We start from the raw sequence: 18,794 nt of genomic DNA on the forward strand, positions 1-18,794 counted from the left end.
TAAAAAAGGGAGGGGGAGGAGACCAGCACAGAAAACCCAGCCTGCGGAGAGGTGGCGGACAGACAGACAGGGATTCCTGCCCTCCCAGGTCCGCCAGAGGAGCCTCCCCACCTTCCCTTGGCCGACAGCCCAGCCCAAGGCGGCCCCTCGCTCACCCTCTGACGCCCTCTGGGTCCGGGGCCCGAGGACTCCTGTGGCTCTGGTCAGCCGCGCCCAGCGTGTGCAGCCTGTGTCCGACCTGGGCTGGTCTCACAGACAGGCCGGCCCCACTCCCTGGGTATGTCTGAGGCCGCGTCTGGGTACAGGCGTGGCTCTGTGCACCCGTGATTTGGGTCTGAGTGTCTGTGATCACTTGTCTGAGTGTGTGTTCCTGTGTGTAACTGTGGGTCTGTCCGGGAGAGTGAGTGAGTGTGTGTACGTGTACGTGTGTGTCTGTGTCTGAATCCAGCTCTGGTCTCCTCTAGCTTCCTGCTCTCCGCCTCCCCCCACCCCCCTGCAGCCCTGGCCAACACACACACTTCCTGAAAACACGGACTGAGACAGAGAGGAAAGTCACCCAGAATCCCCCGGGACAGACACTTCCTGTCCACCCCCAGGCTGCCCCCCCACCCAGCTGGAGTGAGTGGACAAGCCGCCCCAGTGCCATCTAGCAGGACCTTACAGAGTGAACACCCAGAAGGCCCTGGTCCTGGCTGGCCCCTCCCCACGCCCACAAGGAGGCCCAGAGAAGCTGGGAAAGAGGCTCTCTGAAGGGAGCAAGTTCTGCCCTGGCAACAAGTGATCAGCCTTCAGGAAGACCAGGGATTGGCTGGGCTGCAGGGTGGTCGAGGGCACAGGTGGGAGGCCTCGCAGTGTGACTCTAGCTGGTAGCTGTCCCGTCTGGACAAATACTCCCTCTTCCCAAGGTATCTCCAGACATCCAGGTGTCAGAGGAGGAAACAGAGGCCCAGAGCAGCCTAGGAGGGGCTCTGCAGGGTGACCCTGGAACCCTGGATCAGGAATGACCTCTCTGCCACGCTCAGGGAAGCAGGCTCAGAGCGTTCACATCTATGAGACTTAAAGCTGAGTAGACAGTCCCAGGCCAGGAGGCAGGGTTTGAACATCAGCTTCCCCTGCGCTGGGCTGTGTGACTTTGAACAAGTTTCTCAGCATCTCTGGACTTAGCTAGTTCCCTATGACAGGCTTAAGTGATGGTGGGTGTGCAAACCCTTTGAGGGTGCAATGGGGTCCTCCCAGGCCAGGCAGAATAATGAACCTGGTTCTGAGAGTCCTGACCCAGCTGGCGCAGAGGGGAGAGGACCCCATCCCTGCTCCTTTTCTGCCTGCCTCCCTTGAAGTCTCTCCCTTTCTAAGAGGCCTGGGGTGACAGAGATTGGGTAGTGGGAAGGGATTTGGGGTGTCCTGTAACCCTACTGTCCAGGGTCCACTAGGGGTGAGTCTGCGCGGGCAGCACATGTGCTCAGCGCCTGGCAGTACAGAAGCTCATGCAGGCCTCATCTATTTACTAACACAGCAAACACTTGCTGAGTGCCTACTAGGCACCTGGCACTGTTTCAGATGTTGGGGATTCAGTCTTAGATGAAACTGACGAGCATCTGAGCACTAATGGAGCTGACATTCTAGGGGGCTCAGCCTCTTGGCAGCACGTGCAAACACAGCACAAGCACACACTGGCTCACACCTGACAGTACACAAATAACACACATGCCAATTCACCACCCACATCACACGCACTCACCAATACACTCACGCTGTTGGAGTCCCCACAATACCAGTACACATGGGCACGTGTATGTGTGCACACAGGCCTTGATAAATCTGCACACACTACAGCAAGTCACCACTGAAACTGTATAGTGCATACAGTTTCAAATCCCCACCTGTGTGCATATGTTAGGATCATACATCGCCTCCCTTAGGACATGTGCGGATGCAAAAATACACACACTACTATCCTGACAGACACACGCCTAGGGGTGCACACACACAAACTGGCCAGGCATGCCCTCATGTGGAGTCACTAGATCCCAGATTCTGCTGGGGAGCCCAGTGATGGGCCGGAACCAGGCAAAAATGCTCCCTCAGTCACCACCTGATCTGGTGTAAGAGGCCCTATGATTGAGAGGGTGAGACCCTCACCACTAGAGGGTGCAGGCAAGGACAGGAAGGCCACATCAGGAAGCGGGGACTCCTGCAAGGGGGGCAGGAGCAGGCCAGGCTGAGCAGTCTTCCACTGTGCACCACGGAGCCTGGAGTCATAGGAAGGGGCTATGAGGGGACAGGGTAGCCAGTCAGGCTGAATCCTCGCCCCAAACCTGCCCAGCCTTCGCCTGTTACACATGTGAGGCTCTGTCCGCCCTTAGTTTTTCTCCCTCTGGGCTTTAAAGACTTTGTACACCTTGCGAGCCCAGGATGCTAGGACTGCAGATGCCCACAATTCCAAATGTCAAAGACCCCAGGACACAGGAAGCCAGGCTTGGCAGCTCACCTGCCACTCTGCCCTAAGGAGCGGCCCCAAATTGCAAGGAATAACTGCCTACAAGCTCTGTGAGCACGGAATGAATTTTGGGTCCTCTAGCTACAAGGGGCCGGACTCCTGACCATGGGAGTCTGGCCTCTCCCAGACGTTGGCTAAGTTCAGCCTGAGGATCTGAGAGTGGGGCCTGGTACCCTGGGGTGAAGGTAGGACCCTTGCTCTACCCAGAAAGTCTCCTGAATTCAGATGTCGGTACCAGGAGGGCCGTGGAGGGCCAAGGAGGACACCTGATGGGGAAACAGGCCCAGAGGGGCGGCTCCTAATCAGAGTCATGGAGCCAGCTGGACCTGCTCAGGTATTCTGCCTTCTAGGCAGGAACCCAGGCCTCCACTCCTCGACTGGGGTTTTTGCCTCCTCAGCCTTCGTGAACTTCCTATGGACAGGGCCCTGCCTCCTGCCCTTGTTCACCCACTCCCAACCCCCAGAGACAAGCAAACAGACAGACAGACACACACTCCATCCTAATGATGGAGTTAAAGAAAAGACAAATTACTCCTACATGCAGGAAAGTGGCCACTAGAGGGTGCAGTGGCACCAGGAAACTCCAGTCCGGTCTATAAGCCAGGCTCCCGGGGGACCCCAGTGGTGCTCCCAGTTGTGTGAACCCGGGAAAGGCACAATAAACTTTTTGTGCTTTCACCCGTCAAATCTCAAAACACCACAGCCCTGGCTTGGCTTTGAAGGCCCCTTTACTTTATGCCCCTCTCTGGGTGAGGAAAACCTCCCAGACCCTCCCCACGGGGGCTCCCCTAGCATATACTTGGCATGGATCCAGCCAGCGACGCCCTCCCTTCTCTGAGCCTTAGTTTCTCTGCTTGAAAACAGGACACAAATGCCCCGGAGCACTTGAGCAGGGATCAAACGAGAGCATGTGAGCAAAGCACCCAGCACAGTGCCCAACAGTAACACGGACCAGGAGACCTCTCTCTGCATATCTCTTCCTCCTCCAAGAAGCCTTCCCAGATTAGGGTGACTTGGCCAAGTGCTGCAATAAAGCTCCATTACACCCCACATATCCAGCCATACTTGGGGATGCTCCTCCAAGCTGGGCACCCCAGCAAATGGCAGGAAGGGAGGGCATATGTAAAGGAGGTTAAATGGCGTGTCCACAGAATTAGGAGGAAACTCAAGAAAACAAGGAGTACCAGGAGCTAGGAGGGGAGAAAACAGTTCTGGGGAGGAGGGAGGGTGAGTAGGATGTGGCCTGAGAAGTGTCTCCAGGATCGGGTGACATGTGGCAGGAGCAGTGTGAAAGGGGAAGACGGGAGCACCCGCGCCAGGCCCAGGGCAGTTGCTGCGTCCCCCAGAACGAGTTCTTCATCCTAGACTTCCCATTTCCTCCACATACTACCTCCTCACTTGAGAAATGCACTCTGGTCTCCCAGTATCTCACACTCACCAGGCCCCAAACTGAACTCCAGACTTCCTCCCAAGCTCCCTCCTGTGGCCAGGTCCCAGATCAGGAACTGCACCACCATCTACCCAAGATGGGAACCTGGACGCCATGAGCCTCCTCTCTCCCTCTCTGCTCATGCCCAGGCCGTCCCCAAGTCCTGTCCACGCTAGGGCCGACCTCTCACTCCAATATGCCTACTTCTCTCCAGTCTCACTAGCACAGCCTGAGCGGGGGCCTCGCACCTGGCCCTGCGCCCTCTCACTGGTCTCCCAGCCTCCTCCCCCATCAACCTTAGCAGCAGCCGGGGTCATCCTTTCCGTACTCAGCTTTCATCTGATCGCTCTGCTTAAAACCTCCCTGGGCTCCCCGCCTGGCCTTCACAGCATGTCCCACCAGCGCCATCCACGAACCCACCCTCGCTCACACAACAGTTCAGCCACACTGTCTGCTCAGAGCACCCGTGGACGGTGCTTCCCACCTCTGAGCTTTGCACATGCTATTCCCTCCACCAAGGTGCCTTTCTTACCCTAGTGGCAAAGGCCACAGACTCCCCCTCAACCCTCTAGATCCTCTGCCCATGTTCCTCCATTCTGGACGGCATCCACTCACCTCACCCGCAGGCGGGGGGGCCCAGTGCGAGGGGGCACAGGCGGAACGCTGAGCTCTGTCAAATGCCGCTTGGCAGGCAGCGGGGGCAGCACAGGGTCTGGGGCAGACATGGATGGGGGGGAGAAGCAGGTGGGTGGAAGGCAGTTCCTCCGGGGCGGGATGGGTGGGGCAGTGGGTAGCCCCTCATCCTCTCCAGCCATGGGCAGTGGCTCCGGTGGAGTGGTGGGCACAGGTGGTGAGCGGAAGACATGACGCTTCATGGGCACGGGCCGTGGGGTCAGGCGGGGTGCAGGGGCTGGGGGCGTGTGGGCACGGAGCAGGCCAGCCAGGATGCGGCGGCGGTGGCCGGGGAGCAGCATGCCCATGTCCACCAGGCGGGCATCGCTGAGGCCTTGGCACTCTGTGGCCCACACCAGTCCGTGCTGCTCAAAGAGCCTGGTGTACTGCTCCAGGTGCAGAGCCCGCAGCCACTCGGCCACCGATAGGGCCCCATCCCCGGCCTCTGCCATTGTTCCTGTCAGCAGAAGCCAGCCAGCAGGACTCTGTCCAGACCTGGAAGAGATACATGGGCACAGGTCAGAGGCATGGTTGCCCAGGTATAGGTCCCCAGTCAACAATTCTCTGTGGCTTTCCCATGCCATGGGTAAGCTCTGTATTTAAGCCCTCTCTCCTGTGTCCCATGTGCCAGGCAAGGCCAGGTACTGCCTGGTCCCTGAACACGCAGGCTTCTCCCACTGCCTGAAAGCTGACACCCCACCCCTGTGGCCTCCTAGCATCCAGCTGCTCTAGGAAGCCCTCCAGGGCCTTCAGAGTTGGTACTACCCGAACCCCCATCCACAGCCTTGGCCACTGCTGTGGCTATGTCTGCACACACATTCCCTCCCGCCCGCTGCAAGACCCAGGCAAGGACCCAGTTCCTTCTGAGGTGCCAGTTTCCAGCTGAGGGCCAGGCCCAGGGGTTAGCAAGTACAGGTGGGATTGAGGGATACCACTGCTGGTTCCCCTGCAGGCCCAGTCTGTGGGTTGAGCCTTACCCCCACCTCCATGCCCCTGGAGGAAGCAGAATACTCCAGGAGATGAGGCAACCCAGCATCACACAGCCTCTGGGGTCCTGGTCCTGTGAGTGAGCAACCCCACCCGCCACCCCCAAGGAGGGACAGGGGGAAATGTATAGGAAAGGCCATTCATTCATTTGATAGCCTTGCGCTAGGCAATGGGGACTAAGGTCCCCTACCAATACTCAAGAACTCCTGAACTGGCAAGAGTCAAGGAACAGATGATGCAAAGCAGTGATTAACAGATCAAAAGAAAAAAGTTATCTGTTCATCTCCACAGATACTAAAGAGGCATATGATAAAACTCAATATCCAGCATACTTAAACAAAAATTGCAGTATCGGTAAAATAGAAATGGATCAACACTTCCTTAAAATAAAAACCAGCACTTTGCTTAATGGAAAATCAGTAGAAAAACTTCCATCATCATAAAAGTTCTAGACAACAAAAATATATCATTGGTATAAAAACTGGGAAAGAAGAGTTAATCTATTACTTAACAATAATACGAGTTTGGAGTTGGAAAACCCGAGAAGCTCAGCTGAGAAACTATTACAAACAATAAAAGAATTTAGTAAGATAGCTGGGTTCAAAATTAATATAACAGAATTGATATTTATAAGCAATGACCAGGTAGAAACCAGGATGAAAGACCTCATTTATAATAGCATCACAAAATAAAAACCACCGAGAATAAACTTAATAAGAAATGTGCACGATCGGGCTTCCCTGGCAGTGCAGTGGTTAAGAATCCACCTGCCAATGCAGGGGACGTGGGTTCGAGCCCTGGTCCAGGAAGATCCCACATGCCGCGGAGCAACTAAGCCCATGCGCCACAACTACTGAGCCTGTGCTCTAGAGCCCACGAGCCACAACTGCTGGGCCCACGCGCCACAACTACTGAAGCCCGTGCGCCTAGAGCCCGTGCTCCACAAGAGAAGCAAGAGAAGCTCCATGACGAGAAGCCTGTGCACCACAACAAAGAGAAGCCCCTGCTCACGGCAACTAGAGAAAGCCCGTGTGCAGCAACAAAGACCCAATGCAGCCAAAAATAAATAAATAAATAAAGTTTTTAAAAAATAAAAAAAGAAAGAAATGTGCAGGATTTATAGTGAGAAAAATGTGCAGTGTTATTAATGGGCAAAAAGGAGAGCTGGACAGATAGAAAGACATGATATTCTCCTGGATAGAGAATATCATAAAGATATTAATTCTCAGTTAATTTATAAATATGCACTATCCTGCTAAGCACACACACAGAATTGGGGGGGCGGTGGGGCGGGCGGTGGCTAGACAAGTTTATTTGAAAGTTCATGTGGAAAAACAAACAAGCAGGAAGAGCCAGGAAAATTCTGGAAGTGAGGGAGTGGGACAAAGGAAGGGTAAAGAGTGAGAATCAGCCTCACCACATATTAAAACATAAAACCATGGCAATTAAAACAGTACAGGTTACCAGCACTTGAACAGACAGATCAATTAAACAGAACAGAAAGTTCAAAAATAGACCCAAATAAATCTAAGAATTTAGTATACAACAAAAGTAACATCTCAAACTAGTGGGGAAGAGATGGATTATTAAATTGTAGGGACAACTGTGGAGCAAGCTACAAAGCTGGACCTCTACACCTTACAACAGGATAAGTTACAGACAAATCAAAGATTTCAAAATAATAAATAAAACCATGAAAGGACTTAAAAAACCCTTGTCTCAGAGAGGCAAAAGCCTTCTGGAAATGATACAAATCCAGAAGGATAAAGAAAAGAGTAAAATACTCAACTATATACAAATCAAACATTCCTGCATGATTAAAAAAAATAAAAAGGCACCTTAAGCAAGGCCAAAATATAAATGACAAACCAGGGGCTGTCACTCACACCCCAAACATAGACTAATTTTCCTAAAAAGTGAAAAGCACCTAGAAATAAGACACAGACCAGTAACCTAACAGAAAAATAGGCAAAGAATATGAACAGAGAAATTCACAGAAAGAAAAGTATAAATGGTTCTTAAACACAGGAAAAGGAACTTAACATCCCCACACTGAGTGGTGACAGGGCGAGGCATTCCCCTCCCTGGTCGGGCCAGTGCCTCTGGGAAGGGCAATGCCACCATCGATTTGAAACCCCGATGCTTCTGTGCCCTTTGACCCAGCCACCCATGGGCACTTACCCTGCAGTCTTCCTGATGCATGTCCAAAATGACGTGCATAGGTTATTGGTTACAGCATTGTGTATAACAACAAAAGGTTGGAAGTAAACAAAATACCCAAAAATCGGGGAATGGTTAACTAAATTACAGTGTAGTCATACGGGAGAATACCGAGCCATAGAAAATGAGGAAACGTTTTACATATTAGTGTGAGATGACCTCCAAGATGTGTTGCTAAATGATTAAAGAAACATGAGGAAACTCTGTAAAAAAGGAGGAAACTCCCTACATGTTGATGAGGGATGACCTCCAGTATGTATTAAGTGACCAAAGAAAGGTTCAAAACAGTATAGAGAACATTCTGCCTTTCACATGGGAAAAAAAAAAGGGGGTGGGGGGAAAGGATAGATCAGTATGTGTCTACCACTAAATGCATAAGATATCTCTGAAAAGATACATATGAGACAGGTGACGCTGGTTGCCTCTAAGGAGGAAAACTGAGGGTTGAGGAGGACAGGAGGGAGCAGAGGCAGAGCCAGACTTCACAGGGCCTGAAGCTTACCCAATTTGGATGCCCTCTTTCAGAAAAAGAATACAAGAGTATCTTATCATTTTCCAATATATACAAATATCAAATCTTTATGTTGTACACCTGAAACTAATATAATATGTCAATTACATCTCAATTCAAAAAAATTTTTTAATTAAAAAAAAGAAAGAGGGCTTCCCTGGTGGCGCAGTGGTTGAGAGTCCGCCTGCCGATGCAGGGGACACGGGTTCGTGCCCCAGTCCGGGAAGATCCCACATGCCGCGGAGTGACTGGGCCCATGAGCCATGGCCACTGAGCCTGCACGTCCGGAGCCTGTGCTCCGCAACGGAAGAGGCCACAGCAGTGAGAGGCCCGCGTACCACAAAAAAAAAAAAAAAAAAAAGAACATCTTACTTTTGTAAGAATTTACAAAAACACAAGACCACATGCACACACTGCCCAGGCCCTCCCTGGGCCCCATCAGCTTCACTGGAAACCCACCTCCATGTGGAGGGAAACTTTTCACTCTACATCTTTTTTCTATCATCCAAATATTGAACTATGTGAATTTTTCTAAAAGGCTCCTGAGGGACTTCCCTGGTGGTACAATGGTTAAGAATCTGCCTTTCAATGCGGGGGACGTGGGTTCGATCTCTGGTCAGGGAACTAAGATCCCACATGCCATGGGGCAACTCTAGAGCCCACGCACCACAACTAGAGAGCCCACGTGCTGCAACTACTGAGCCCACACGTAAAACTAGAGAGAAGCCTGCACGACGCAACAAAGAGCCTGTGTGCCACAACTAAGACCCGCAGCAGCCAAATAAATAGATACTTTTTTAAAAAATAAAAGGCTCCTGAGGGTCCCAAAGGAAGACACGAATGAACAGAAATACATTTGATGTTCTTAAATAAGTTGGCTCTCAACATTATAATGACATCAGTTCTTCCAGGGTTAAGCTAAAGCTAACACAATCCCAACTAAAATTACCCAAAGGCAGATTCTAAAGTTCATATTCAATGATATTAGAGATTTATTGTTGGGTGGGAAAGCAAGGTGCAGAACACTGTTTTATTATGTAAAAATCTGGGTTAAAGAAAAAGAATACATATACACATATGCACACATTATACACAGAATACTCCAATGGGTATACAAGAAACTGCCTTTGGGGAGGAGACCCGCAGCTGGCAGGACAAGAGAGGGAGGGTTACCTTTCACTGTATCCTCTGTATCTTTTTAATTTTATACCATTTTCCAACAAATTACAATTTAAAAGATAACACGATCATCTGGGAGTAAGAAAGAGACCATAACTCACCAGGCATGGAAGGAAATCAAGTAAGCAGGTACACACCCCACCCGACCCACTGGTCCCTCCCTGTGTGGCCCCATCCCTTTCAAGCCCGCTCGGGTGGCTCTTCGCAAGGTCTCTGGCCTCACCCTCTCTCTGTCTCTCAATCTCAGTTTTCAAAATGGAAATCTCAGTTTTCAAAATGGAAAGCGGGACCTTAGGTCTCACCTTCATGAAGCCTCCTCTACCTCAGTGTCGGGACTTAGCCTGCCACACTCAGCCCAGCACCCCCATCCCTCCCTGACTCACCACCAGCCGGGCTGCCCAGAATGCCAGGGTCCCCCGGAGGCGGCAGCTACTCTGAACGGCCCCTTATCTTGGCCTGAGGTGGAAGCTGCAAGGACAGGGGTAAATGAGAAAGCCTATGAGGCAAGGCCACTTTGGGCAGCTGGATGCCAGGAGGAAGAAGAGGAAGGGGGAAGGGGGAGGGGCGAGGGATGGGGAAAAGGAAAGAGATGTAAAAAAGCGAGCGACGGGGAAGAGGGTAGAGAAAGAGAAGGAAGAGAGGGAAGGCTTCAGGGAGCCTAATGGAAACCAGGCGATGATTAAAGGGAGGAAGCCTTCCAGCGGGGGTGAGGACAGCATGAGGAGGCAGACCAACGACAGGCCTGCCCAGAGGTGGAGGCCACACCAGCGGGAGAGGGGAGTCAGGACACCTCGTTCTCTGGCCCTCCCCCAGGACCAGTGGCTGTAGCAGGGATGTCGGGCCTGGCCAGGAGGCTGGACTGCCCCCAGGGAAGACATGGGGAGGGGGTAGATGCAGCTGCATGACTGAGGCAGGGCCCCCACAATGCAGAGCCTGTCAAAGGGAACCTGGGGAGACCCAGGAAGACAGGGCCCTCTCCACTAAGCCTGAGAGTTGGGGGGTGGAGGAGCGAGGCAAGGGCGTGAGACCCCAGGGGTCCTGCTCCTAAATGTGTATGGAAACCAAAAGAAGGTGTTTCCAGGCAGGAGAAAGAAGCGGCCATCCTTGAGGGCAGGCCACCAGCAAGCTCAGACAGCCCGGGCTCTGTTCGGGAGGGTGGGTCGAAGGGCCAGGTCTTGGGCAGAGCCACATTTCCTGCTACTAGGGCAGGGTCAACCACAAACTGCTGGTCTCTGCAGGATGACTTTAGGGGGTACGGGTGAACATGTAAAATTAACTAATTAGGTATTTATCTTAAGTAGACTTCACAGTTATCTCTTAGGATGGGGCTAAAATAGGTATGGTTTAAAAGTGAATATTTCAAAAATAAATCTTAAGTAATTAGTACTTCATAAAGAGTTGGCAAAAAATGGCAGTGCTACTCAAATGACGATTTTTAAAAAGAATTTAATAAGACAATGTAAATAGTCTTTACTATATGCCACGCACCTAAAGCACTTTTTATTAACTTGTTTAAGTCTCATAGCAACCCTATGAGGTAATACCTCACAATTTAAGATGAAGAAACTGAGGCACAGAGAGGTTAAGCAACTTGCCCAAAGTCACACAGCTGGGAAGGGGCAATTTGAATATAGTCTATACCTGCTTTGTCCAATACAGTAACTAGTAGTAGCCACATATAGCTACTGAAACTCCAAAAGTGGCCACATAATGAAGTATGCTCTATACAATACACACTGGATTCTGAAGTCTTAGTACAAAGAAATAAGAATATAAAATATCTCAATAATTTTTTCTATTTCTTACATAATAAAATTATAGCATTTTGGATATTTGGATAAAATATACTATTAAAATTAATTTCACCTGTTTCTTTTTAATGTGACTACTAGAGAATTTCAAATTGCACTTGTGGCTCGCATTACATTTCTACTGGACGGTGCAGCTCCAGACTCTTAACCAGTCTGCTCACTGCCTCTCGACAGTGACAAGCTCTAACTGAGCAGCTGCTACAGGTCAGGCAGTATTCTCAAGATTCAACATGGAATGATGGATGATGGCCCAACCAGGCTACTGGAATGATGAGGACTGGGAAACAGAAACCACCTCTGTCCCTGAGAAGGGCCCAGCCCCTTCTTGGGCCTCTCTCAAGTTCCTAATCCTACACTAAAGGCTTCAGGCCAAGGTCAGACTTGGGACTCCGCACTGACACCCCTCTAGGACAACCTCATTCAAGGCATTAGAAGCATGAGCCAGACCTCAGACGTGTACCCACCCTCCAGGAATCTCAGGCTGGAGGGTGTCAGATACTACCCAGCTGGCGAAAACAGCCCACATGGCCCTCACCAGGCGGGGGTCAGGGAAGGCTTCCTGGAGGAGGCAGCTGCTTGAAAAAAGAAGTTTGGAGCAGTGCCCTGCTAAGCCATGCTAGCACCTGAGGCAAAAAAAAGAAATCAGTGATACTGAATCTCTTTATTTAAATTTTTGATATTTTGTTTATCTTGGATCTTTTTCATTAATTTTGATTTTTAAAAAAATATTGCTTGGGGCTTCCCTGGTGGCGCAGTGGTTGAGAGTCTGCCTGCCAATGCAGGGGACACGGGTTCGTGCCCCAGTCTGGGAAGATCCCACATGCCGCGTAGCAACTAAGCCTCTGCGCCACAACTACTGAGCCTGGGCTCTAGAGCCCACGAGCTGCAACTACCGAGCTCACACGCCACAGCTACTGAAGCCTGCGCACCTAGAGCCCGTGCTCCGCAACAAGAGAAGCCACCGCAATGAGAACCCTGCGCACTGCAATGAAGAGCAGCCCCCGCTCGCCGCAACTAAAAGAAAGGCTGTGCGAAGCAACGAAGACCCAGCACAGCCACAAAAAAAAAAAAATTTTTTTTAAAATATTTCCTAAAATTATTATTTACCTTGATTACTGAGCTTTTTGGTCACCCCCTCCCTCATATTTTGCACTCACTTATTTTGCCTCACTTGCTCCACCCTAATCCTGGCCAAGTTTGAGGTTTAAGCCCTTCGGCTGCTATGACACATCACTGAATCTCCACCCACAAGGAAGCAGGGACCAGCAGAGGAGAGTGTCATCCTGTTGAGACAGCAATGGCCACAAGTTGGGGGGTTCCCCTCTCCCCCAACCCTAAGGGCCCAGCTCAGGCTTCACCATCACACCAGCCCACCCTGCCCCTGCTTCTACCCTGTCTCCCTCCAGCCCCTCTCCACTGGGCCAACCACTGTCCCACGCCTGCTCAAAGGCCCTTCCATGGTTCCCAGTGTCCTCAAGTCCAGCTCCTCCGACCATCCTTCGACTGGCTCCAGCCCTGCCGTTTACAGATGAAGAAACAAACACCCACAGGGAGGAAGTGACTTGCCCAAGTTGCCAGCACATGCCCCAAGCCCCGGCCGGGCTCAGCTGGCCCACCACTCCCTCCATTTCACTTTTTGCACCAGGCACCAGCTTGACACGTGGAAGCCCCCAAAACTGTCTGTTGTCAATGGGTAAATGAACCACATCCTCCCACCTTCAGGTGCTGATTCCAGGCTGCCTCCTCCAGAAAGTCCTCCCTGACTGCCCCCTTGGGCCCCTAAGCCTCAGAGGCTGAGTCATGCAGCTCAGTGCTGCTCCTGCTCTGTTCCTGGTTGTCCGATTTGTGGGGGGTCCATCTCCACCCAACCCCCAACCTGGCCTGGGGTATCCTGAGAGCCTGTACCCCTGTACCCCTTCTTGTCTCCCCTACCCTCACAGTAGAGCCCAGGACCTGGCTGTGCTCACAAGGGCACTCAGTCCAGGGGTAAGTAAGGGTTGTCTGGAATCTCCCTAATCCTTGCCAACCAGTCCTTCTGCAGGTATGGCCTGAGTCCCTCTTGCTGGAGCCAAAACTTTCATCCTTCTGTCCTTTAACTACCATTGGGTGTCCAACACCCAATGGCAGAGTTTAAATCTCATCGCCCCTTCTCTGTCGCAGCACAGCATCTCTCTCGCGCCATCCCTGCCCACTACCGGCTAGGGACACCAGTACTGCCAGTCCAGCAGAAAGGCAGCCCTGAGCTTTAGCTAAGGACAAGCACACTCCCACTTCCTTGGTTTCCTAAATATCCACTGCATGCCCAGCCTCCACCAGATTTCCACCTTCACCCGAATCATCCCCGGTATAGTCCCAAGGTCTGGGGTTTTTACCCCATTTCACGGAGGCTGTGTGAAATGGAAACTTGCCCAGGTCACTTGCTAGAGCCAACAGGGCCTTCAGATGATGTGACTGTCTGTCTGGCAGAGGCAGTGAGGCTTCCAGAGGGCACTCCTGAGCTGGGCCTTGGAGCACAAGTAGGAGGTTGCACTTCTAGGCAAAGGGAACTGAGTGTGCAGGACCCGGGGACGGAAAAGGAGCTGGCAGATCCAGAGATGGGGAGAGTTCAGTGGGGCAGGAACAGGAGATGTGAAAGGACAGTAGTGACACCCAGAGAGGTTTAGGGATCTGCCCTTGGTCGCCCATGTGGGTGTAAGCCTCCTTTGCATTCTGATTTGAATGGATGAGTCAGGCCTGGATCCGGTAGCCCTGACAGTCCCAACTCCTTCCCCACTCAGCTCTGGAGTCCCCTCAGCGAGGACCCTTCCCCAACTGCATCTTCAAAGCCCCCTGTCTGCACAGAGCTGTGCTCTGGATTCAAGGGAAGGCCCAACGGTGGGGGGAGCGGAAGGGGAGGAAGGTGGGCCTAGAGCTTCAGACCTGCGGCCTGTGCTCGTCCACCCCCCAACACCCCCCGCCACTGCCTCACAGCACTCCACCCCATCCTAGGCAGGCTGGGCAGGGACCCCAGCGCCCAGAACTCAGGAGAGCCCTCAGAGCTCTCCACACAGGAATTAAAAGCACTACATATCCAGCTAGGCCTGGGTCTACTCTGCACACCCCACGCATACCACAAATGCACAGCTCACACAGCCTCCAGGTTCACACACCGCCCACCCCACCTAGCAGCCACACGCACAGCCTTCAGTCCCCATACTCACTACCAACAACCGGACTGTGTACCACTGCCCAGAGCCCGATGCTGCCCACGCCCCTTGACCCCAGTCCCCCCAGCCCAATCACCAGGTCATACCTGGGGGCAGGGCCACCCTCGTTTGCTGCCCTCCTGGCTGTTCTCAGGGCTCTGTTAACACAGACAAGAGGACTTGGAGACACTTCCCTCAGATATGAGGAACTAGGTGGGGGCTGGGTGCCTGGCCCAGAAGCGGCCCCCGCCCCTCTGCAGAAGCCAACTCCCTCCAGCTCTGCCAGGCAAGGCAGCAGGTGCGGCCCTCAGGCAGGCAGCTGACTATAACCCCCGGACCCAGAAGCCTATTTTCTGTCTCTCCGGGACTGGTGGCCACGGCATATGGGTGCCAAGGAGGCACACTGGGGTCTCCTGCCCTAACCCCAGCCCCGGACCTCCGCCCCGTCACTTGCCCAGGCACCAGATTTCTGCCCCATCCCATCTGTGATGTGGCGTGACAGGAGTGGTGAGGGCTGACAAGGAACAGCCCTCAGGGCAGAGGAATGACTGAGTCCGGGCCCCAGGGCTTGCCTGAGCCATCTGGTGGGGAACTGGGGGCCACTGGCTCCAGGCCAGAACCCTATTCCCGCAGGACGCCAGGCAAGACCAGGTTCCAGTGCTGGCTCCATCACTTCTTGCCTGAAGCCCTGGGCAAGTCATGTCACACTCTGAGCCTCAGTTTCCCCCTCCACAGAACAGAGCTGTCACCCAGATGACCATGACACATGACCATGTATGTACTAGAAGCCACACTCGTTCGGCATCTGCTCACTTCTCTGCTGCTAAGATAGACACTTCCTGTTCCGAGCCCCAAGGCTTTGGCCGGGCCCGTCCAGAGGGGCCCTTGGTGCTGGCCCTGTAGCCAGGCTCTAGTCTGGACGCCTTCAGCACCCTGAAATTCTCAGTTGCCCAGATACCAGTGACCCCCACACCCTGCCTCCAGCCACATCCCCCAGCAGGGCTCCAGGGTGGATACACCATGGCCTCCTGGACCTCCTCCTGGGGGGCCCCAGGCACTGCATATGCCCCGCCCCACAGTGAACTCACCCACTCGCCTCTCCTGGGGAAAGCGGGGCTGCCTCCACCCTAGGTGGGACCATTGAGCAAATTAGAAAAAAATGCCTCTTGCTTCAGGAGCCCCACAGCAGGGCATGCAGCTCAGCAAAGAGGACAGGCTGAGTTTCAGTCCTCCTCTCCCAGCTCTCCCTGCACCCAGCCAGGTACCCTTGGGCAGTGCGCAACGCGCACATCCACACCCAGTGGACTAGGTGAGAGGTAGGATATTTTAACAACCTCCTTAGGGCAGCCCCCTCAGCATCGCCCTAATAAAATGTACAACTAGTTTTATTAATGATCAATGGACATTTAAGACTAAAGGACAGTAGACAGCCCTGACCTAAATTTCAGGCCTACCTCTAACTCCCACCCCAAATCTTGAAAGACTAATCACTTTCTACAACCTCCTCGTCTGTACTGTTTAAAGTTTTTACAGTTGCATATCACTTTCATAATTACAATGATAAAAGCATTTTAAGTCTATCAGAAATGAGTTTGTCCCAGTTTCTTCCCCAAAACCATCATTATAAAGTAGCTTTGTGATTTTCAATATAACATGCACAGAATACCAAGAGAACTATCGTAAATGAAACTGATTTCCTGGGCCATCTGGACTGGAGGATGAGAAACTGAGCCCCAAAGCTCAACCCCTCCCTCACTGTCTTATCTTCCTGAAGGTCTAAGACACAGTTTATCAAATGACATCCCCGCCTCCCCACCAACCACAGATCCGGAGGCCAGACTGAAGGCCACAGACTTTCAAATGAGAAATGGACTGAGGATCACTATGAACATGAGATGCCAGGGTACCTGTGGTTTGTCCTCTAAACAGCATCTGACTCCACCCTGGAGAGGATGAAGTGTGAATGTCTGAAGTACCTCAACTCACAATAAATGAAGCTGATAGTTAAAAGGTTTGGTTTTCAGGCTCTGTCAAAAAGTCTGTGACGGATAAACAACAAGGTCCTACTGCATAGCACAAGGAACTGTATTCAATATCCTGTGATAAACCATAACGGAGGGACTTCCCTGGGGGCACAGTGGTTAAGAATCCGCCTGCCAATGCAGGGGACACGGGTTCAAGCCCTGGTCTGGGAAGATCCCACGTGCCGCGGAGCAACTAAGCCCGTGTGCCACAGCTACTGAGCCTGCGCTCTAGAGCCTGTGAGCCACAACTACTGAGCCCGTGTGCCACACTACTGAAACCCGCGTGCCTAGAGCCTGTGCTCCACAAGAGAAGCCACTGCAATGAAGAGTAGCCCCCGCTCGCCGCAACTAGAGAAAGCCCGCGTGCAGCAACGAAGACCCAACACAGCCATAAATAAATAAATAAATAAGCATTTCTAAAAAATAAATAAAATGGTTACAATGGTCAATTTTATTAAAAAAATAATGGAAACGAATATGAAAAAGAATATATATGCATAACTGAATCACTTTGCTGTACAGCACAAATTAACACAACATTGTAAATCAACTATAATTCAATTAAAAAAAAAAAAGTCCAAGACACACTGAGCTCCTTGGCCCTACCAGTTCCCCCACCTCCAGACAGATCACTCTAGACCACGCCCTCGCCTTCCTCTAACTGCCTCCTTATCACCTCGCTTTAGACTCATCCCTCCTCTCCATCCCCACTGCCCCTCCCCAGCCCATCTGACCCCTGGGCCCTCCTCCCTGCCCTTCTGGTCCCCACACCTTCAACCAGAGCACCCTCTACCTGCTCCTCTAACCATCCCCCCCCCACAAGACAGAGCTCCTCCAAACCTGAACCCCCCAGCCCAGACCCACATCCACCTGCCCTACGCCCCCAACCCTTCACTCTTCAAGTCCCAGCTCAGGCCCTTCTCACCTAGAAGGGGTGCCCAGCCAGCCGCACAGCACCTGTGGAGACCTGGTGCCCTTTCACCAGGAGAGCACGGCCTCTGGCCTGGCCCCCCAGCCCCTCAGTCACAGACACGCCCTCCTGGGCTGGGGACTCCCCAGGCAGGGCAGGGAGCACCTCTCCCACCAAAGGTGCTGGGTGAGGGGGAGGCCTGAGGTACCACAGGGTGACTCCAGGACGATCCTCCTCTGTCACAACTGCCCCCCATGCGGGAGCTGGCAGCGGGGGAGCTCTTAACGCTGCAAATGAGGCAGAAACAGGAGGAAACAGGGCTAACCACAGGGAGGATGGCAGTGCACAGGGCACTCCCTGGCAGTGGAGTGGACAGAACCAGAGTCACGTCAGTCAGAGCCTCACTACACACCAGAGGGGTTGAGGACAGCCCTGGCCTGATGGGGGAGGGGAAGGGAAGGCTGCTTGACTCCATCCTCTCTGAGGCAACTGGGCACCTGATGTGCCTGCCCACCCAGAAGGAGAGACTGGGGCTCCTCTGCACCCAGAAGTAGCAGCCCAGGAGAACAGGGACCTGACACTGCCCTCTCCCTAGGCGGCCCCTGCAATGGAAAGCCAGTGATCAGCAGGCCCCTTGCTGGCACCTGACAAGAGGAAGCTCCTGTGTTGGTGGGTGGAGGTGACCAGATGGGCGGGGCAGGGGCTGGAAAGGAAAAGAGGGAGAGAGGGAGACGGGGGACCAGCCCCACAGGCTCTGGCCGCCAGTTTGATGTGGGACCTCAGCCTCCCCGACTCTATAACCAGACAACAGAAAGGAAAGACTCTCTCACTCACAGGGAACATTCTAACCTACTTATCTGACCCTGCCATCCCTGCTTAGAAAGACAAAAAGCCATGGTTATGGAGTGCTTCCCATCTACCAGGCGCTGTGCCAAGCCTGTTACATAGATTGTTTCATATAATCCTCATGACGATCTGGAAAGTGGATGGTTTAAACCTGACTTTACAGATGAGGAAGAAACTGAGCCTCATAAAGGTTCAGTAAGTTGCCCAAGATCACACAGGAGCCCCTCCTTCCACTCCGTCTCCTCAGAGGGGAGAGTGTGGAGACCAGGAGCAGGGAAGTCAGGCAGGAGAGGGGAGGGAGGATGAGTGTGGGCTGAGAAGGGCCTTGAAGGCCACATTAAGACACTCAGCCTCACTGTCCAGACAAGAGGAAGCCATGAAGGGCAGCAGGGTGCGTGGGGCGGCAGGGAGGCAGGCAGATAGGGGTCCTACTGCTGTGAGACTTAAGAATTCACATAACTTCTCTGAGTCTCAGTTTCATCATCTGTATAATGGGCTTGTGGGGAATAAATGTATGCCTTCA

At 52.6% G+C, this 18,794-nt stretch overlaps 1 protein-coding gene across 10 annotated transcripts in view; it reads right to left on the reverse strand.

Annotated features, from left to right (window-relative positions):
* The window catches only part of ARAP1 (ArfGAP with RhoGAP domain, ankyrin repeat and PH domain 1), a 63,225-nt gene that overhangs the window by 35,644 nt on the left and 8,787 nt on the right, over positions 1-18,794 (reverse strand). For 7 of the 10 annotated variants that reach the window (XM_060159932.1, XM_060159931.1, XM_060159928.1 and 4 more), the window contains exon 2: positions 4,542-5,093. In XM_060159932.1, coding sequence (XP_060015915.1) covers positions 4,542-5,050 — 509 coding nt within the window. In that variant the 5' untranslated portion in view covers positions 5,051-5,093. Of the gene's footprint in view, positions 1-155; positions 474-4,541; positions 5,094-18,794 lie in introns of those variants that run through there. The other 3 variants (XM_060159934.1, XM_060159933.1, XM_060159937.1) reach the window with 2 other exon arrangements.

The sequence above is a fragment of the Lagenorhynchus albirostris genome, chromosome 9 (genome assembly GCF_949774975.1).
Source record: "Lagenorhynchus albirostris chromosome 9, mLagAlb1.1, whole genome shotgun sequence".
NCBI lineage: Eukaryota > Metazoa > Chordata > Mammalia > Artiodactyla > Delphinidae > Lagenorhynchus > Lagenorhynchus albirostris.